General features: G+C 40.2%; 1 protein-coding gene across 5 annotated transcripts in view; it reads left to right on the top strand.

Moving 5' to 3' along the window:
• The window catches only part of LOC127367160 (CUB and sushi domain-containing protein 3-like), a 214042-nt gene that overhangs the window by 142364 nt on the left and 49554 nt on the right, over nt 1–22124 (top strand). For 3 of the 5 annotated variants that reach the window (XM_051406776.1, XM_051406774.1, XM_051406773.1), the window contains 10 exons: nt 163–340; nt 3734–3879; nt 4422–4502; nt 5436–5549; nt 13964–14152; nt 14606–14764; nt 16064–16252; nt 18495–18680; nt 19519–19713; nt 20878–21051. In XM_051406776.1, coding sequence (XP_051262736.1) covers nt 163–340; nt 3734–3879; nt 4422–4502; nt 5436–5549; nt 13964–14152; nt 14606–14764; nt 16064–16252; nt 18495–18680; nt 19519–19713; nt 20878–21051 — 1611 coding nt within the window. The remainder of the gene's footprint in view (nt 1–162; nt 341–3733; nt 3880–4421; nt 4503–5435; nt 5550–13963; nt 14153–14605; nt 14765–16063; nt 16253–18494; nt 18681–19518; nt 19714–20877; nt 21052–22124) is intronic. The other 2 variants (XM_051406777.1, XM_051406775.1) reach the window with 1 other exon arrangement.

Genomic DNA, 22124 nt, shown 5'->3' with positions numbered 1-22124 from the left:
CTACTAGTATCTCAGTGGTAACCCAATAACACACAGTTATAGTTTGTTTTATCAACAGTTTGTGGCAATACCACCATAAAAGCAAGTTTTATGACTTGAGGTAAATCAAAGACTAGCTTTCTATTTTTATCTGGCCTCTCTGACTTTGTTCCCTCCCTCCAGCTCTCTGTGGTGGGAATATAACATCCATGAATGGCACAATTTACTCTCCTGGACACCCAGCCGAGTATCCACACTTCCAGGACTGCATGTGGACTGTTAGAGTACCTCCTGGCTATGGCATCTACATCAATTTCTCTGTTATTAATACAGAGCCAATCTATGACTACATCACTGTGTGGTAAGTTCTCGTTTCTTTCTCAGTGTGATATTCATCAGTCATCAGCTTATGGCCCATGTTACACACACACTGTTTTCTGTATACAAAGCTGCATAAAGAGTTCTATTGGCAGTTATTTTCGTTCTCAATTAATATTGATGCTTTACAAACCAGTGATACAGATGTAAGAAATAATACTCAGCAGTGAGCCACAAAATATAGCCTTGTTAAAGTTTCTACCAATGGTGTACCATATATAGTGCATTGCTAATAGAGCAGCTCCCAAAAGGTTTGACAACTGAAGTTGAATTTCATTACTAAAGGAAAAGCTGCAGAGAATATAACATTTTCAGAATAACATTCTGTACTGGGGGAGTATTTACCCTACTCATTGCAAAAGCAAATTGCTGCACACAATGGGTTTAACAGTTGTCAAAATGTTAAGGCCATAGGCCCGTTGGACATGTTTTGCTCACAGTTTTTGATATGACACCCATATCAGATTATGTAACAGCCAAATCCAAATATGTTGACCTTTGTCTGGACATTTGTGGATTCATTTTTCTTTCCTTGATAATTTTCTGCACAGCCCCTTGTTAAAACCAAATAGACTGTGGTATGGTATGAAATAAAACAAACTGAAGTAAAGTCTGAGTCTCTCTTCCCCTACTCATTAAACTTATGGTGGATGTCTAACTCCAGCTCCCCAGTGAGTGTTACGTAAGAGGACAAAAATGTGTAAAAGCATAAAAACATCAGCTCCAAGATACCTTGGATGTTTGTTAGTATGTAGAAACTTTTGACAGATAATTGTACAGCAGTAAACTTTTTTTTTACAGCCTGCTTGTTATCACTGTAGCAGCTGTCTCTCTATCTCTTTCTCTTCTTTTCCCTCTACCTTATTGTAGCCTCTCTGTAGTATAGTAAGCCTCAGGCAGTCATGGAGCTGTCCTCATGGGTGATAGAGGAGGAAAATGCCTTCCAGCATCTGGGGCTACCATTCATAGTATGGGAGGAGGGAGCTACTGGCACTACTGTTTCCAAATGAAATAGCGCATAAACAATCTGTCCCCGGTTGGTAACATTTCATTTCCCTGCCTGACTGCCGTCTTCCATTTTGCTGATCACTCCAAAATGAAACTGCAATAAGACTTTTTTAATATATAAGATATTAAAGGTACACACACATACAAAAAGCATTTAGTGTACATCATTCAGGTGAATAGGCCTGGAGCAATGTAATGAATACTTTTCTCTTGTACAGAAATAGCATTTATATATAATAGAAAAGTACTGTCTTCTCGCATTAATCTTTCTTTTTATCCTCTGAAAAAGTAGCTTGTGGTTTGTCCCCAAATGCAACACCCAAAATGTGTTACCCAACTCCATTAGGTTACTTATTTAAGATACAAATAATGGCAATATTCTTATAAGGGTTTGAAGGTTCTCCCCTGCTCTCATTAGCAGAGGTGCTTCTGTGTTTTGTGCAGTCAACAGCTAATGAAAATGCCCCATAAATAGCTTCACTGCAAATCACAAGTTCTATTACCACCCCACAGCCATCCACCCATCCATGTATTTTTCCTGGGATGGAGATATTAAGAAATGTTCACAGTAAATGTAGTTTTATGTTGCAATGGTGATACATATCATGATATAGTACATTTTCTGAAACAATTTATATGTTTATTATAATAACCAGTAAGGGAGTGCCTGTTTTTGGATAATCCAGTGAATTCGATACCTGGCACTTCAATCATCATATAAATGCAAAAATCTTGGAAATCAAATATTGCAATTAATAAGTCCTGCCCATTGAATTGCAACATTGCTCTAAATTACCCAACAGAGCTAAAGATCGAAAGATAGAAAGTAAGCTCAGTAGAAACGGTATAGAACTATATATTGCCAAATCTCAGTCATGTCACAGGATAAGTATTGTCATATTGGCTGACCCTACATCTATCTGTGTAGTTTTGGTCACTTTATTCCTTCCAGCTCAAACCGGGGGATCCTGAGGGCTACCCAGCCCAGTTCTAATATATAAGCATGTTCTGGGTCTGCCCCCAGGGTCTCCTCCTAGTTGGAAGTATCTGATCTAGCCCCACTGGAAGGCGGCCCAGAGGCATCCTAATTAGATGTCTGAACTACCTTAACTGGTTCTTTTCAGGAGGAGCAGTGGAGCAGCAGGTCTATTCCGAGCTCCTCCCAAATTTCCGGCTTCTCACTCTATGACCCCAACCTTATTAGCTTATTTCAGCTCTTTGTATCTGTAAATTGAGAACTTCACCTTCAGGCTTAGCTCCATTTTCAATGTACATTTCAGTACTATGCCATTTGTCTACATTGTTCCCTCCCTCAGCACCAGTGATACTCTAAACTCTTTCACTTGTGGATATAGTCTCAACTGCCAAAGGTGGATACTGTCCAAGATATGCGTCACACATGACAGGCTGACAACATTCAGGACAGTCAGCATCTCAAAATGAATCTCATCCACCACTGGCGTCATGCCATTGGCTGCTGAAGCCTCTTATCTTTGTATCTGTGTTTGTAATTTGTAAGTACCTGAAAGAGCTGGTAGACCTGTTTCCATCATTGGAAAAGTATTACTATTGTCACACCTTTGCCACATTTCAATTGTGACATTTAGTGCCAATCAAGTTTCATTTTTTAGTATAGACATGTCATTGAATTGGAGATAAACTGCGATGTACTATAGTAATGTAGATATGGGTATATGCTCTCATGGACGTATCCACCCATCACAGATAATAACCACCTCACTGCATTAAGGGTGAAAATCGAAAAGGTCATAACAATTCAATTACATTTTTATTCCCAGTGCCACAGTTACTTATACGTCACGTTATTCAGTTAAGGGCTTTAGGATTTTGTGATAATCATCCATACATTTTTTGAAATCCTTCTAGCATCACTGTGGCAGAAGCCTAGTGATAACCATACACCCTCAGTATGCACCTACACATACAGAATATTAATACTCTAATAATTTAAAGGAATGTTTTGCAAGAAAAGAGGCCACAAAACCTGTTGTGGATTTTGCAAATTTTTTGCAAAACTCTCTGCCATTGATTTTTGTCCCCCCAAACTTTATTCCCCATCAATATGTAATATGGCTGGAGGGGGCAAAAGTTTCAGTACTATACTGCCTCATCAGTTAACACATACTCAACTTCTTCTTTTGACACTGTTGATTAATGTGAAACTTTTTCTTAGATCGTCAGAATGACTGCTGGGTCCACAAGACTGCTTCGGGATAACTAGACGTGCTCTTTGATCCCAGCAAGTTATTACGGGTGTTTATTCATAAATCATTTGCGCTCTCTCTCTCTCTCTCTCTCTCCTCCTACTCCCTTCACTCTTTGAACCCTCCCCACCTCTGTGTATCAGGGATGGACCCGACCAGGCCTCACCTCAAATCGGTCAGTTCAGTGGCAACTCTGTACAGGAAGGCGTGTCCACCACAGCCAATCAGATTCTCATCAAATTCCACAGTGACTTCAGCACCAGTGGCTTTTTTGAGCTGCATTATTACGGTAACCTCCCCTTTGATAGCAGCTAAGTAAAGACCTTGTTCCACACTGCTGTAATGACCCTTATTCGTTTGATCTTCAGTTCTCCACATTGCTAGGACCCCGCTGTAGTAATGAAGATCCCAAAAGAACAGAGGGATATTGTCCCAGTGTTTCTATATTGGAAGGCCTTTAATTTTCCCTTTTTATGAGTGATTATTTGGTCTTTCTCATTTTGAAACATGGCATTGCTTCCAGTTCTGTGTAATGATAAATGATGAATGCCCTCTTATGCCCATTTTTCTTCTGCACTACTAAAACGCCCCTTTGAAAAGAAGCTGATTAATAATAAAATGTCCCCCATCTCAACTAAATTAGTGATTGGTATTTGATGATCATGAACAGTGATAGGTGGCAATTTCTGATCTAATCAAGTTTCAGTATGATGGGAGTAAAGAATGTGCTGCAGCTGAATATACAATGCATATACACACACAGACACTCTCTTTCTCTCTTGAGTGCACATACACTGTTGCGGTTTTCAGTATTTGTCTTCTCCCCAACAGCCTACCAGCTGAGAACATGTCAGCCACCCCCTCCCGTCGCTAACGCTACAATCCTAACCGATGATGACGAGTTTGAAATAGGTTTGTCTTATTTTATTTTGCTTGTTTACTGGCCAGGGACAACACGTAATAAAATAAATTTACACCAGACATAAGGTAATTTGCTTGGACAGCCCTAGACAGAGGGAAGAAATAGGAATGGACATATCAAATGGTTTTAGCCATTAATTAATTAAATCATTCCCCAGTAAGTTGAATCCTTTATTTGCTCATTGAAATCATTGTTTGGATGTTTTTATGTTTGCTGTTTGTCTTACCTTTTTATGAATTTATTAATCCATCTGTCCATTTCACAAACAATTTTATCTGTGGTACATACTCATTTGAATGTGTACATTTTACACTGCCACTGGAATGATGTTTTGCAATGTGCTCTTTGTCTCTTTCTCCTTCTCTCTTGCTTCTACTCTTCTTTCTTATATTTTCTTCCTTCCCTTTGAGATTTTTCATCTATTCATACTTCATGCAATAAGATTAGTCTGGGGGCAGGACTAATTAGCTCTCCATATAAGTTGTTTGTATTCTCGGTGTTCAGAATGGAATCAGAAGTGGGAATCATGTGGCTAGTGGCAGTCTTACTTTGCATGTTTGAAATCGAATATAATTTTGATTTTGTGTGTGCTTGTGTGCACATTTGTGGCTCTGTAATGTAGTGAAGTGCCTTCTGACATCCCCTTAGCTAGCTAAGGGGATGTCAATCTTGATTAGAAAATGTGTTGTTGATTACTGTTTCAAGTGCTGGTACTGAGGAGGCTTTTACTAACATAACTCTGTGGGGATGTGTGTGTGTGTGTGTGTGTGTGTGTGTGTGTGTGTGTGTGTGTGTGTGTGTGTGTGTGTGTGTGTGTATGTGTATGTGTTTGGGTGGGCGGATGAATGGATGGATATGTTTTTCATGTCCATTCCTGGCCTGTGTGTGTGTTTGTATGATTGCGGGTGCAAATGACCTCACAGGGGACATCATTCGATACTCGTGCCTGCCAGGCTTCACCTTGGTGGGCAGTGAAATTCTGACCTGTCGACTTGGAGAGAGGCTACAGATGGATGGACCCCCACCAGTTTGTCAAGGTTTGTTTTATTCAATGTTCTATTCCATGTGTGAGTCTAATGGTAAGTTTTCATGTGCGTCTTTATGAATGTTGTATTGAGTATGCATTGCGTATTTCTCTCAATGGGTGTTCATGTTTGTGTGTGCACATGCAACCGCATTTATTTGTATACATATCCTTGTTCAATTTTGTGTGCCTTTTATGTGTGTGTTGCAGTCAGCTGCACCCACTGTTGATGCATCATTTAACAGCCTGACAGCAAGGGCCCTTCTAGCAGGCTCCTGGTGGCAAACAGCATTTCTATTCTAATTTTTCAAAACTCAGAGTGAGAATGCTACTGACCCAAGTTCATAGACCTTCGCTCCCCTAGAACCAATACTTGACTGTGAAGGATCAGTGTGAAACAGATTATATATCAGCAGGTTTCATCGACACGTGTGTTTTTGCAATATAACAAGGTAGATGGAGGCTAGTCATAGCTAGTTTTTTTTTTCCATAGAAAGAGTTATATAGTATAGTTATATTTTAGCCCTTAATCCCTGCTCAAATGGCCCCATGGGTTTGATTTATGTAAAATGTCTTCCTACCGATGTTTATTTTGAAGTTGGATTTTCAGACAAGAAGCAAAGGAAAATACATTTCTGTGTTGTTTGCATCAGAGATTTTGTTTAGACCAAAAAACAAATGCCATCAGCCTGCCTGTCGTGCCAATACATCTCTGCCGCAGACATCAGAGCGCTCTGAAACCTTCTATTCCCAGTGCATAGGCATCTTTTGAAGTGCCCTGAAGTCCTTTGTCTACAAGTCTTGAGCTGATGAGCATTTCTGTCTTTTTATTTCTAGAAAGTATGAGTAATAGCATTGGACGTGTGATCAAGGCATGACAGATACTCAACAAACCCAGAGCCTGCATTCATAAAGCATCTTAGAATAGGTCTAGTGATTCGGAACCTATTTGCTCATCCCTTGCTGTTATTATTTGATGTCTGACTTGATATCTTGGTTCTTCCCCTGGAGTGTTTTTGCAGCTGACATTGTTTTACTCTTAACAAATAAGAATTTGGGTGATTGAATTTTGGAAAGTGCCACAAGTAAGGCAACAAATAGTAATAGTAAAGCTTGAGTAGACTGACCTGACCCATGGTACAGGATCTGGAAGCTACTCATATTGTTACATATTGTTACACTTTATTCATTAAGGCTACATGCAGCACTGCCAGTAAAAAGCTCCATTAGTGTATTTTTACTTGCTTTCCAAGGCTTTATTTTATTGTTTGTTTGAAAGTGACCAACTTAGCACATCAGCAACAAAAGGAATAGTTTGTAATAATTGTATGTGTTTCTTTTGTGCCAAGCAAGGGCAGTCATTCATTTGAGAGTACTGGAAGATATTTAAAGTTCTTGTATTATGTTGGTCTTGCCAGCTCACCTTCTCATGTGTTACTGACTACACAGAGCTCTGCCAAGACCAACTAGCTCCTATCAGCTAATGCTAACAGACTGTACTTGAAATAATTTCACTTGCTTTAATATGATTGACTTAATTAACCTGCCAAATTCGGAGGGACAAAGCATGTTGGGATTATTCTGGAAGAACACAACATTGTTTTTCAGTTCTTGTGCAAGGCAATCACTCATATACCAAAGTGATTGCCTTGCACTTGCAATTTGAAATGTTTTGAGCTATTTTAACATTAGACAGCACAGACAAATCTTTGTTGATAAATCATAATAAATTGTGTACATTGCCAAGACAAAGGGTGCTCTTAGTCAGGTTATGCTAAACGGATAACTAAGCAAATTAAATATTGCATATAAAAACATCTCTTTAATGACATCTGAGTCTAATAAAGAGGATGCACTTCTCAAAATGAATGATACACTGACTTTAGTACTTTGTGAGACACATAGACATATTTCAAATGTGCAACAAAATGTGCCCGATGATGAGGTATCATAAATATCTTAAACAAACTGCTCTTTAAAACCTGCCTTGAGCATTATATTAATATAGTTAGGACTATTTTAGGACGTCTGGGTTAGTAATTCGTTGTTTGACATTTTCATGGATCACCTCATTATTGTTGTCAAGAATTCATTACATTTTCTTGTGTTGGGTATGTTATGTCCTTGTGCCACGACTAGCACGAAACTAATTGCTCTCCTTGGGACATGTAAAGTTGAACTTAATTTGAGTTGACCTGCTATTCACATCCACAAGACTGCTACAGTAAGCTTGTAAAGGGGCCATTTCCTGTCAGCAGCTTGCTGTTAGGGCAGGAAAAAGAATTCTCCTGTGTTCCCCGGATTCTACTTTTGTTTGCTGTCAACCCTTAATCGTCATTTTATTCTTACAAGATATCACTGAAATGTCTTTGCATGGCAGTGCAATTTCACCCCTAAATACCCGTAGTTTTTAAAGATATTCCCCAGGCTCTGTCTTTATGAAAGCCTATGAGGAAAGTTATGTAGTAGCTTTGATCAAGGATAGAGTCACTATCGAGTTGACTGCTGTGTTTGCTTGGTAAACCATCCGCCACACTGAGGTCTAACCCATTAAATATCATATTGATCTTCATATTCCCATTGATTAAAAGTTTAACATTTCTTTGATTACCACACAGCTATGCTGTCTGTTGGCTGTAACATAAAATCCACATGCAGCAACAATGTGAAGATAAAGGACATAACAGCTAAAATAACAAAACATACCGTACACAACTACACATACAGTTACAATTAGACCGACTTTTGTGTATTTATAAATTGTATGGCTTTGGAGAAATGGCTTTGGTTAAGGCTTTCTATCCCGCCTCCTAGTGACCTGTACCTTCTGTCAGGGGGTCAGTTTTCATTATTGTGTGCTAAGGTTTGTTTCAATACCAGACAGTAATCGATAGTGACAGGATACTCTGGATCTTGACTGTCTAAAATTTGACCAGTAGACCTTACTTGACTGTGTTGTTTTGAGTTTTTATTTATTATTTTGTTCTGAAGTCAATGATCATTTCAGTAGTCTTTTTTTCCGTTCAGGCCCAGATCACTGTCCCTTCACCAGCTGACTGACTTCTCCACCTCCAGGCTTCATTATCTTTTGAGATCAGTCCTACAATTTTGGTGTCGCTCTGCGTATTTCAGAATCCTGATGGAGTTTGTTGTTGATCTGAAATCACTGATGTAAAGAGAGAGAAGAGCAACAGAGACAGAACGCATTCCTAAGGCACCCCTGTGCTGGTGTTCAGTGGGTGGAAAGTGATGTTGTTGAAACTGACTTCAGTCCTGTCCCTCAAAAAATCCAGTATCCAGAGGCACAGAGAGATGTTAATGTAATGAGTTTCCTGAACAGCTTGCGAGTGTTTATAGTATTAAAAGCAGAGCTGATATCAGTGAACAGAATTCTTGTATCGGTATATTTAGACTCCAGATGTTGGATGATGGTAAAGTGCAGTGCCAGGTTGACTGTATCATCTGTGATCCGGTTTGGGCAATATGCAAATTGTAGTAGGTCCATCAGAGGGACGTGACTGATTTACTGTCTGCCAGGACTATGCGCTCGAATGCCGTCATTGCCAGTGATGTCAGGGCTACAGGCCTGTAGTCATTGAGGCCAAATATTTTTGCTGTTTTGGGAATGGGAATAATGGTGGAGTTTTTGAAGGGCACTGGGGCCATTTTTGGCTGAGTGAGGAGTTTTAGATGTCTGTGAAGACTGGAGCCAGTTGGTCATAGCAGTGGCTTCGTAAGGCTGGGGTTAGGTCGTTTGTGTTTGCTGCTTTGTTTTTATCCAGCTTACAAAACACCCTTCTCACTTTCAATTGTGAATGATGGTTGATGATGAGTGGTTTGGAATGGCAATGTGCTTGTATAATGGGCTTCCCAAACCGGCATGTCTGTCATTAAATCTAACAAAGAACAATTTCTGGTTTAACTTCTTATTCACTATACTTGAGCTTTATTGTAATGTCATTCCATATGCACCGCGTGCTGAGTAAAAGAATAAACAATTGGTGGTTTGCACACTGAATTACCTAGACAAATCTTGCAGTGTTTGCAAGACTTATCAAATGACAATGCCAGATCTTTTTAAACAATCAAGTTGACGTGCAAATAACAGCTAAATACTATCTGAAAGGTCTTAAGACACATGGTATCAGTAGTTCCAGTAATTATCTGGATGTAACTTCATTGTTTAATACTAATTCCCTTGAAACAAGATGCTGATTCCGTTTACAGTTTGTAGACAAAAAAAAGATTTTTCTTTCTTCTATGGATTCACTGTGTTTATCCGTCTTTAACGTGGACTATAGTGTTTATAATATAATAACAATATTCCAGTATGATAATAAGCATACTTTGGCTGCCTTGCATTTTATTACACTAAGGTACAAAGGTCTACATCTGTATTATAGCTGAACTGCCCTATGAATACATTGTAAGCTTCAATCTGCTTTCAGGGTAGCATCCTATTCTTATCATACTCCTCTAAAAACCCGTCCTAAAAAGTAGCAGTATTGGGGTGTCTGAACCAGTTTAAGCCTCTCATGATTAACTTTTTTAATCCTTGCACCTAAAGTTTGAGGCAAAGCATATTTAAGACACAACTGTGCTTACTGGATAGACTTGTGTTTGTTGCCTAGCAACATTAGCTTATTAAGTATTGGGGGCTCAATTATTTCAATAACAGACTCTTACCAGATAGATGGCTCTATATACAGTGCATTAGATTCCATCAAGTGAATGTCATGTATATCTTAAAGCAGTCCAACATGGAAAACTGCTACAGGGAATGAGAATCTGTACAGTGTATACATGGTTTTTGGGTTGTTAATCCCAGTGTGGGAATGTGTGATGTAGAATTTAAATTAGCAGTTGTTTGTAGCAATGACTTAAAAAATTACACACATTTCCTTTAAGCTGAATTTGTGCTGGCTTTGTGACAAAGATTCCCATTGGCATCAGTAGAAGCAGAGGCTCGTACTCGATGATAGAACTGAGGAAACAGCCTTGTGAATTGATGTAACTGCACCAACTGAAGACCTCATTCTGAACTCCATCATATCGCCAGTGAGAGTCATAACTCTCTTGCTAAGGCTGAGCACTACAGACCTTGTTTTTTTTTTTTAATCGCAAAATCAACAGTGTCGAAAAGCACTCAGAATCCTTTCACTTTTTGGCAAAGGGTGGACATATTTGAATAACTAACCGTTAAAAAAACTGTCAAATTAAAACTAATACTGGCTAAAAATGACAGACTGACTACTGACCTGGCTCACCCACTACGATGCAGTATGCCCTTGTGTAAAAAATTGCTGTGTAAATTTATTTTCTGAATAGATCGAGTTGAGATGTGTTGCCTCTCTAATGAATAATGTACAGTGTGTCTATAAATATTGATTTTGCCATGTACAAATCCTTCATTGTAATTCATTTAATTTCATAATTTTTTAGATAATGTATTGAGATATTGTCTTGACCTCGGTGCCCACAGATGGCTTTAGGTGTATTGTGTGATATGAAAAGTGAACTGTTATTTAGAAAATCACTGACTTGACTTTTTGGAGATGATATCTGTCTGTTATCTTCGAACCAAAGGCCGTTCTAGTTGAAACTTCTGCAATGACTTGCCAGCGGAATATTCATACTGCTTACAACTCTTTCCTCCTGCCTTTTTTCTTGAAATATGTCCGATTGTTTCCAGTGACCTTTTTATCTGGAACAGTTGTTCGCATTAACCTTTTATATGCGTCATGTTTCTTCACTAGTGGCCCAGGAGAGAAACTTCTGTTACCAGCAGAAAAGGAAAAGAAAGAAACAAGGACTGTCATTATTTCAGACATGCCAGCCTACAGGAAATGAAGGGAATGGTCTGAGCTGATACACATGAACTCACACACACAAAAAACACGCACAGCCTTACACACATCCTATTTTTCCATACAAAGTAAGCTGTCTCACCTACTGAGTATTATCATTTGATAGATTGATATCAGAGGAGGCTGGTGACAATAGCAGACTCACCAGCTCAGCCCTTAGGTGCAATATCAGTCTGGCTGAAATGTAATTGTTTCAGGACTAGTTATTTTTTCAATGTAATTTCTGCTGTCAGAGGAAAGGGAAGGCCACTTTTTCCTTCCCTCATCTGGCCTTTTGTCTAATTCTGCCTTCCATTCCCTGTCCTCTTTTTTTTTGTCCTCCACTGACTTTTTCCGTCTCCCTCTTTCAAAATTTTCTGTTGTTCCTTCTCAGTCTCTTTGTCTCTTATTGGGGATGCACCGATCCACATTTTTTCACTTCCGATCTGATCCCGATACCTGAATTTGGATATCGGCTGATACCGTTACTATTCCGATACCAGAGCTCTGTTTGCTTTAATATTATTATTATCATTATTGTTGATTTTATATGAGGCCGAAATAAACTCCTCTCAACAGGCAAGTATGATATGTACGTATGTGTGTCCCAAAAGGCAACTTGAGGTAAGTATAAGGTCAGAAAAGGAAGTCAGAAAAACAGGAAATCCTATTAACAGGAAAAATCCCATCCTGAAAACAATATACATCTGTAAGGGTTTCAAATTGATTGTCATGTCAATATTTATTAAATTCCCAAAATGTCAAATAATTGAAATATAAGAAAAGTGCAATAAGTGTAAACATCTTATACACACACACACACACACACACACACACACACACACACACACACACACACACACACACTCGGTAATCCCTTTAGCTTTCACATTGTCTGCCTGGAGTTTACCTTGTTTTTGGAATGACTCCAGAAGTGATTCCTGACAGCTCCTTTTGTCTTTCTGCCCCTTTCTTATTCTAGATGGCATTACCTTGGCCTCTAGCACCACTGTCAGAAATCTTGGAGTTATCTTTGATCAGGATTTGTCATTTAATTCCCACATAAAGCAAACCTCTAGGACTGCCTTCTTTCATTTACGTAATATTACAAAAATTAAACACATCCTATCACAGACGGATGCAGAAAAACTAATCCATGCATTTGTTACTTCTAGGCTGAATTACTGCAACTCTTTATTATCAGGTTGCCCCAATAAGTCCATTAAAACGCTCCAATTAATTCAAAACGCTGCAGCACGAGTACTGACAGGAACTAGAAAAAGAGATCACATCTCTCCTGTACTAGCTTCTCTGCACTGGCTCCCTGTGAAATTTAGAATAGAATTTAAAATCCTCCTCCTCACCTACAAAGCTCTTCATGGTCAGGCCCCTTCATATCTTAAAGAGTTCATAGTACCCTATTACCCTACTAGAACACTACGTTCTCTGAATGCAGGGCTACTTGTGGTTCCTATATTCTCTAAAAGTAGAACAGGAGCCAGAGCCTTCAGTTACCAAGCTCCTCTCCTGTGGAACCAGCTTCCATTTGTGGTTCGGGAGGCAGACACCCTCACCACATTCAAGAGTAGGCTTAAGACATTCCTCTTTGATAAAGCTTATAGTTAGGGCTGGATCAGTTGAGTCCTGAACCATCCCTTAGTTATGCTGCTATAGGCCGAGACTATCGGGGGATTTCCCATGATGCACTGAGCTCCTGATATTAGTGTTATTATTATTATAAGTATTATTATTGCTACGGTTACTGTTGTTGCTGTTGTCACTGCTCATTGTCCCCCATCGTTGCTGTTGTCATGTTCATCATCATCAGTCACTACTATTAGTGTAGTTGTTGCTACTGTTGTTGCTGTGCGTCTGTCTGTCTATCTGTCCGTCTCTCTCTCTCTCTCTCTCTCTCTCTCTCTCTCTCTCTCTGTCTCTGTCTCTGTCTCTCTCTCTCTCTCTCTCTCTTTAGCCCCAACTGGTCGGGACAGACGACCACCCACCTAGAGCCGAAGGAACTGCCCAAGGTTTCTGCCTTTTAACAGGCAGTTTTTCCTTGCCCTTGTTGCCAAGTGCTTGCTCATGGTGGTACTGTTGGGTCTCTGTAAATAATGTTTTAAGGAAATATTTGGAAAGTGTCCTGAGATAACTTCTGTTATGTCGTGTGGTGCTTTTTTAAATGTTTGATTGCGTTCGTAGTGTTGTATGACGCGAGGGAGCTTCCGCCTCTCTGAATCAAGGCTTTGCTAGTTGGCTGCAAACTGAGGAATGGATTTCCTGAGCAGGGGCGTGTTTCATAACTCTGTGTCTCATTGAGCCACGCCTCCTTTCAGGAAATCCATTCCGCAGTTTGCAGCAAGCTAGCAGACTGGCCAGCAGTTATCACTTGTGGAGTCATCTCAGCAGACAACGTTAAAGCGCAGACATGGCTCATGGATATCGGATATCTCTGCAGGTTGGATCGGGAAAATCCGATTATATGAATTACGCTGGTATCGGTCCCGATACCAATACTGGATCGGATCGGCTCCATCCCTATCTCTAATGCCTCCTTGCCCTTATCTTGTTTCTGTTCTCCCAGTCCAATGTCCAGCCCATGAAGTGCGTTTTGACTCAACTGGGGTGATCTTGAGTCCAGGCTACCCTGAAAACTACCCCAATCTCCAGATGTGCTCCTGGCTGATTAACGTAGAGAAGGGTTACAACATCACACTGCACTTTGAACTCTTCCAGACAGAAAAGGAGTTTGACATCTTGGAAATATTTGATGGTGGGTTCTGCTGAAATTTCTGCATTTGTTTTCTTTGGTTAAAATTTAGTGAGCAAGATACAAAGAATGTTACTTAACTGAAATTATTGATGTGTTCGTCTCCTGTTATGACTTTTAGTGCTTTTTGGTAAAACATTCATACCTTCTTATTCTTTTGTTTTCCACCACTATACGAATTCATTGATGCGGGATCTTTGTTCAGTAAAATTAATCTTTCAATCAATATTTGTTGTTGTCCTCACTAGCATATCTGTAATTCCAAAAAGAATTGAAGACATACTTTCACATCTATCCACATTAATGCTTGTTATTGACGTGGATCATTTTCTGTAACACTGTGTGTGTGTGTGTGTGTGTGTGTGTGTGTGTGTGTGTGTGTGTGTGTGTATGTGTGTGTATGTGTATGTGTATGTGTGTGTGTGTGTGTGTGTGTGTGTCTATCTCTGTGTTCAGGTCCCAACATTTACAGCCAGAGCATGGCATCACTCAGCGGTGACATTGAAACACCCTTTAGCCTGACCACCACAGGCCACCAGCTCCTGCTGCGCTGGTCCTCTGACCACGGCACCAATCGTCGCGGCTTCCACATCAGATATGTGGGTGAGTATCAAAGTATGTATCCAGCTTATAATCATATTCTCCTTTTTTTAGTGATATTTGAATATATTTAATCTTTGAAATACAGAAAAATGGTAAAAGTCATGGGCTCACAATTCATGCATTTATATTTTAGGCACTGTGTAGAAACACTTCAATTGAACCAGTAATAAGACCACATAAGGGAAAATATTCATTGAATCTTCTCTGCTGCAGCTCCTATATAATACTGTGGATCCAACGTGACCCCATGACTTTTATCACAGCGTGCTGGGATTGTTTCCGGGCATTATTTATTGAGTTTTTAATACCAGTTAATTTACAAAAATACTGGAATTGATAATGGCTCACAATAGGAGATGTTTTCACACACAAAAACCATGAGGCAAGAAGAAAGTCACTGGAAGGCTTCCATGCTGTTTTGCGCTCCTTAATTTAAAAAGGTTTTAAATTCTTAATTGGTTCTTTTAATAAAGCAAGTGGTGCTAAGCAAGAGCAGCATTTGGGAATCTTCTTCCATTTGAGATGCATCAATAATAATGAAAAAAGCACAAAGACATAAATTTTTCATGTTGTGTCTCTCCATTATATTTAATACACAAGAGTGTTACTGTGAAAGCAAGTCAGTGTGATGAATTTTGTAAAGAAAACTACTCCTTGACTTGATTGACTTGAACAGGAGCTGAATTAAACTTCAGAGTGTGTTTTTCATCGTAAATCCCTGCTATCTTCCAGCCATGCTGATTTGAAGGAATGTTTGACAGCGTTTGTGAAGCACACAGCCCTCCCCGTCTCCATTGGCTATTCGGTGCTCATATTCTGGAAATCAAATTTACCTTCTTTGTGTTCGATGGGCTGTAAGATGAGGGAGACGAAGGCTATGGAACAAATAACTGGAGGATGAACCAGTATTGCATGTGTTAAAGCAAATTGAATATGTGCGTGCCCATAGGCCAGTAATAATGTGATTTTGAGGACTTTCTTTGCTGTGTGGCACACAGCCCGAGTGCTAAGTAGATGTGACACTCCTCAGGCATTTTCCCTCATTATCTTTCTGCATTTAAAATGGAGCCTTACTGTGACTAAAAATGTACACCTGAGTCTTTCTCAAGAGGAGCTTTGTTAATGCCTCTCATCCTTTTCTCTTTTCTCTTCTTTATCTGTCTTTTTCGCTGTTAATATCTGCTGTTCTCTATCCTCTTTTCTTGACTTCATTCTCACCTTCTCTACTGTTTTTCTCTCCTCTCCTTTTCCTTGCCACTCATTTCCCCTCCTCTCCCCTTTTCCTTTATTGTTACATCTATTCTATTATAGCAATGTACTGCAGTACCCCAGACTCCCCACAACACGGCTTTGTAGTGAGCCAGACCGGGGGTCATCTTAACAGCATGGTGCGCTGGGCCTGCGACAGGGGGTACAAGCTGATCGGAAAGGGCACAGCTGTGTGCAAGAAGACCACCTATGGCTACTACGCCTGGGACGCGCCAGTTCCCGCATGTCAAGGTGAGCACATCGGCCCTGACAGCCTTTTATTTCTAACTTCAGCCTGACTCTTTTCGTGTTCTTCTGGTCACTGCCTCTGCCCTACGCGCAGCAGGCAGACAGGCAGGAGCTTAAGGAACCCAAGTGTCTCACCTCGAGCTCTATTCCTGTGTTGTTGAATCCAGCCTGATTGAGAGCCAGTACCCTGTCAGGTGGAAAGGGAACAGAAATCAATCCTCCCTTCTTCTGTCAATTTCTACTTCTTCAAATTACTTTGGCTAACTCGCCATTAGCATGCAGTGTCTGCTGCTGTTGGGTCTCACTCAACTAATTGGGTTCTTTGATGCACACATGTGAAATGTGTGCATCTACGTGTGGACATGATTGCATGCACTAGCACTGACACACTCACGCAGCAGCAAACAGCAACAGATGGTGTGCTCAATTGCATTTTATCATGATGCAGTGAAATCAAAATATGTATGTCATACTTTAAAAGGATTTAAAAACACTTCACACCTGTGATTAATTCTGTCAGTTTGGTAACTGCACACAGCCTTTCCAAAACTCATAAACTCAATCAGGGCTGCAAATGAACTAATATAGTCATACAGATGCTGTCCATCTGCTATCCGCTAGATGGTGGAGATTACATTACAGTATGTTTAATCCCTCATTCTTTCCAATCCATATTGGATGATATGTTGACAATGTACAGTGAATTAATCTATCTGTGTTCTCATGCATTGACCTAAAGTAATGTTTCAGGCCCACTGATCGACGAACTCTTCCAAAGTCGAAAGTTTCCATCTGCAGTTTAGAGCAGTGTTTAGATCTTCTGATTAGTATCTGTTAGATTGTGACTCAACAAATTAATGTTGATTGATTCTCTCTTAGGGTGGTGAGATTCGCCCCAGGCCATATTTGCAGACTCCTACCTTTGATGTTTCACAGTGTGCAGCTACTATTGCTGCTCTATTTTATGATGCATGTGTGTTTTTGCATACCTTTCCCATTTTGTGTGGCCCTGCAGATGTTGGTTTCTCCACTCAATTCACTGCCTCTGTCTTGACTCTGATGATAAACACCTTGAAACCTACTAGCTTGAGCTTTCTGTCTGGGTTAAGCTCTGAGGCCATAGTAACCCAGATTCAGTCTGTGTAGGGGCAAGGACACAGTGCTGTGTGGGAGTTTTTCTATTTGCAAGTGCTTCATACTTCTTGGTGTGAAGAGTTACTGTTGAAAACTAGTTGCTTGCACTAGTCACTATAATGAATGTTTTCAAATTACCCACTGACAAATGAAAAGAATAGAATAAAATATCATCCCAAACATTTTTATTGACTCGGTTGAATAGCTACTTGAAAAGTCAGTACAGTTACTTTATTTACATGAAAATATTCTAAAAAAAGACTTGATAACCTCTCAGCAGTGTGTTACTACAGCAGTGGACTACTTCCACTCTGAAGTGGCTGGATACGTTTTTTCCTCAAGGGGGCAGTCCTATATGTAATAATTTTATGTATGTCTCTTGCTAGTAAGATTTCAAGAGCAGTTGTATGGATTCTGGCCTGTAATATACACAGTATAAACAGATAACCTGGTGAAGTGTTGATATGACACAATCATTCCTGTGTAATGATAATATGCATTAGGTGGGTGTAAAGGCTTAATAATGCCTAAAAGGTTGACTGTGGCAGTAGACGTACTGTTTTGCAATTTAGGAAATGTTGGGCTTGTTGTAGAGGGAAAAGCACAGGTCCAACTTATTTCCTTAATGATGGCTCAGTTCCATTAAGTGCTCCAGTAAGCCATTTCATCTAGCATGCACAATACCAGAGCTCTGGTACTGGCTCAATTGAATGCAGTGATTGTTAATTTTATTAATTACACCTGTGCTTTCCCTGCTGTGACATGTCCAAAGTGTCTGCCATGAAAATTGTCTATTGTAAGAATTCTGCAGTGGCATGTTGAGCAAGTATTTCCCTTTTGGGTTTTTACTTACTAAAACTATAACCATTTGAAAGGAAAATAACAAAGAAACATAGTTGCTTGCGTAAATTGAAAACCTAATATTGCTTGTGTACCACAAAGGGGTTGCACTCCCAACGCTCGTGAAAGTACAAACACATGTACAAAAATAAGTCTGTTCAGTGATCGCCTGCCATTCCTGTGTTTACCAGAGGTCTCTCTGCAAATCTCTCTAGTATGTGTCTTGTACTTCGCATAAACATGTCGACAATTGTCCTCTTGCCGCCTGCAGCTGTGTCATGCGGTGTGCCCATTGCGCCAGTGAACGGAGGTGTGCTTGCTGCTGATTACTCCGTAGGCACACGGGTGACCTACTTTTGCAACAGCGGCTACCGGCTCTCCTCCAAAGAGCTGACGACCACAGTCTGCCAGCCAGACGGCACCTGGAGCAACCACAACAAGATACCTCGATGCATCGGTGAGTAGAGGATGTTGGGGGAGGAGGCAAGTTGTAGAGGAGGAGGGAGAGTGATTACGGAGTAACTGTGAGAACCTATAGCACGGTTGAGCATTGGCAAAGGAGAAGTTGAGAGATGAGGACAGGAAAGAGTTATGGCGAAGACAATTGATTTAAAAATTTTGACAGCTGCATTGGAGAGTGTTTTAAAAAATCCTCTGGATAAATTATATATCAAACAGTTTTCAGAAGATGCTGTACTGTAATGGAAGGTGTCATGAAATACGGACTGTAGTCCCAACAGTGGTTTCATAACCAAAACACCAACTTGTTGGGTAGTGATGATGGACGGATGGATGAAAGAGAGAATAATAGTCAAGAGGAAATCTGCAGCTGGCTCTAGGGTGAATGTTATACATGCCAGTGTAACTCCTCTAAGTCTGAAAGTCAGTGTAACAAATGATTGACAACATTGTTTTCTATTGAGACCAGTGTATATTCCCAGCTGTATATGTGTCTCACAGCAAAAAGGGAAACAGTGTTTGTTTTGAAACTCATTTGGTTTTAGAGAATGCCAATTCATAAACAAGTTTGTTGTGGAAGAACATTTGTGTACTGTAACAGCAGAAAAGTTGCTATTTACATTTTACATGGATGGGTTTATTCTACTGATTAAAATGTCCCATTGCAATTATTTGTATTTCCTCTACACTGTTGGTTTGTTACATATGGTTGTGGGTTAAGACTTAGCAGTGTGTGTACAAGGGATAAGAGAAGAAATTTGAAGACAGTCCATTTGAATAATCCAAAACTAACAATGTCCACTCCCCACCGAATCCCCTCCTTTTTTTTTTGGCAGTCATCATGTGCCCTAGTCTCAGCTCATTCTCTCTGGACCACGGGAAATGGAGGATTGTCAACGGTTCGCACTATGAGTATGGAACTAAAATAATATTCACCTGCAACCCTGGATATTATCGTGTTGGCCCCGCTCACATCCAGTGCCTGGCCAATGGGGTTTGGAGCTGGAAGAGCGAGAGGCCTCGATGCAGAAGTGAGTAACTTCTGCTGTAGCAACACATAAAATCAATACACTTGTAGATCACACAATTTAAAAAATGCAGTTCACTTGAACATTTTTCTCAACCAAAAAGATGTTCCCAGAAATTATACCTCCCTTATCTCCATTTTGTCATTGCATCAACATGACACATTACACATCAGTGGATGCATGCATGAAGAATATAGTAAGGGTGCTCTGATTTACCATTCACCGATCATAATGGCCGATACTCAAATTAGTTTGATCGGTGATAAATGCTGATCAGAAGAGTCGATCAGCTGACAGAGGGTTATTAAGTCTTTGGCACACATAGATTTACTTTAGCGGGCCGCCCGGTATATAAATGGTCAGGGACTCATTTTAGTATTTTGCAGAGAAACAGAGAGATACACGTTATCTGGTGGGTGTAGGTGTAGTAAACATAAGGCTTTAAATAGACACGTATAAATAAATAGACATATTGGGCGATATGGCTTCTAGTGATCGGTCATCGACCTCATAAACCCTGATTGGAGGACCCTTAGAATATAGTCCCATCCCACACACCCACACACGTGTTTCATTAGTTTCATAGAAAAGAGAGAATAGAAAGGAACTGAACATTGTTATCCAGCAAAATGAGAAATGTATGTCCTGCCTCGCCTCAGGTACACTAGATTCATAGATTGTAACATTACCAGACTTGAAGAATGAATACCTTATTCATAGCTCACTTAATCAGCATGCTTCACTTTTGTAGTATTCACTATTTCCGCCTCAACCTTGGTTGGATATTGTTTATTACAGGAATGGGAAATAAAAGCCTCTCTATGCTGCCATGGGAACTACTTTTTGAAAAGCAAAAGAACTGAATAGCCTGTGTAATGGCAAAAGGAGATGCCAGCCAGCATGATGAAAGATGTTGGGACAAAGGCAAACACCATCATTATCCTCACCATGAAATAGTTCAGGTCACTCTTTTATCGCATTTAGGTCGGTAAGATGAGTGTAAATGACTGTGCTCTCCCATTGACTCTGAAGATGTAAGCCAACTTCTGTCTCCTCTTTCTTTCTGTTTGTTCGCTCTCACTCACTCTCCTTGTGTCTTGTTCTTTCATTCCCTGCCTCCTCCATCTCCTTCCTCTTCTTTTTACTATCCTCTTCATCTTATTGCAGTCATTTCCTGTAGCGATCTGCCCACTCCTCCTAATGGGAAGAAAATTGGGACCCAAACTACCTTTGGAGCATCAGCCATTTTCAGCTGTAACCTTGGCTATGTTTTAAGTGGATCTACAGTTAGAGAGTGTCTTCTGTCCGGCCTTTGGAGTGGAACAGAGACTCACTGCCTGGGTAAGCAGAGTCTAAATGTTCTCTTTAACTTTATAAAGGACAGTTTTGACCTGGGTCAAACACTGCTGGTGATACGTCCAGACAGAATATGAGCTTTTTTGGCTGGGGCCGACATGCCCCGAATAGAACCAGATGGGGAAGCAGAGGGTGGCTTTAATAGTTTCTGTTGCCAAATGTGTGTGACCAATTACTGTAAATATTTAGAAAGATAAAATTTTTTGTCATCTGGTTCTGACATCATGCTGCCACTTTATATTTCCCTTTGAGCTGGCACACATCAGACTCTTTCAGACATTGTAGAGCATAAAAAAAGGTTGTGCAAATGCGCAATCACATTTGGCAGCTACCTTTAGTTGATTGGAGCACGGTGGTGTAAAGTAAAGCCTCCGCATCAGTGGGATTTGGTGTTTCTAAGATGTTAAATGTGAGTGAGCAGCTACAGAGCCACAGCTGGCCTGGAACTATGAGGCACTTGCCAAGCTATACCAGCACAATTTAAGCTGCTGTTAGGATATATAAACAAGAAAATATGCTACAGCTTAGCTTACCACAGCTCATCTCAGCTCTATGCTGTAGAAGAAAATGAGACGCACGTAATTACTTGAGCCGCATTCAAACCCACACGGCAGCAGCAAGTGACGGTTGCTCTGGCAGATGCATTAGTCCGTTTATCAACCCTTTGGCACCAGCACTCCAAGCTCTGCTCCAGAGTGGTACAGTTCATTAAAAGAAGGGCACCTCTCTCTTGTTTAGTAATATGACTGTCATGGTTAACATAGCCAAGGACCTCTCGGTATAGTCACCTACTTCAGCACTATCTTCATGGAATCTGGCTCCTCTCAACTCGAGTGTGATAATAAAATGCTCGGCTGCGTTTCTGTGTGCAGGAGTGAATTAGGGAAATCAGACTCACAGTCAGTGGCAATTTCCCAGGTTTTAAGTGGCAGTGGAAATCTCAGCAAGATTCCTCCTCTATGAAAGGGATTTATTGTAGCTGAAAGTAATACGATTACGTGCATGAGCGTATTGCACAGATTTTGAGGAGTTTCACACGCGTCTCTCTGTCTACTGTA

The sequence above is a fragment of the Dicentrarchus labrax genome, unplaced genomic scaffold (assembly GCF_905237075.1).
Source record: "Dicentrarchus labrax unplaced genomic scaffold, dlabrax2021, whole genome shotgun sequence".
Lineage (NCBI taxonomy): Eukaryota > Metazoa > Chordata > Actinopteri > Moronidae > Dicentrarchus > Dicentrarchus labrax.
Note: the sequence above shows the minus strand (reverse complement) of the source record. Positions and strands in the feature narration are given on the sequence as shown.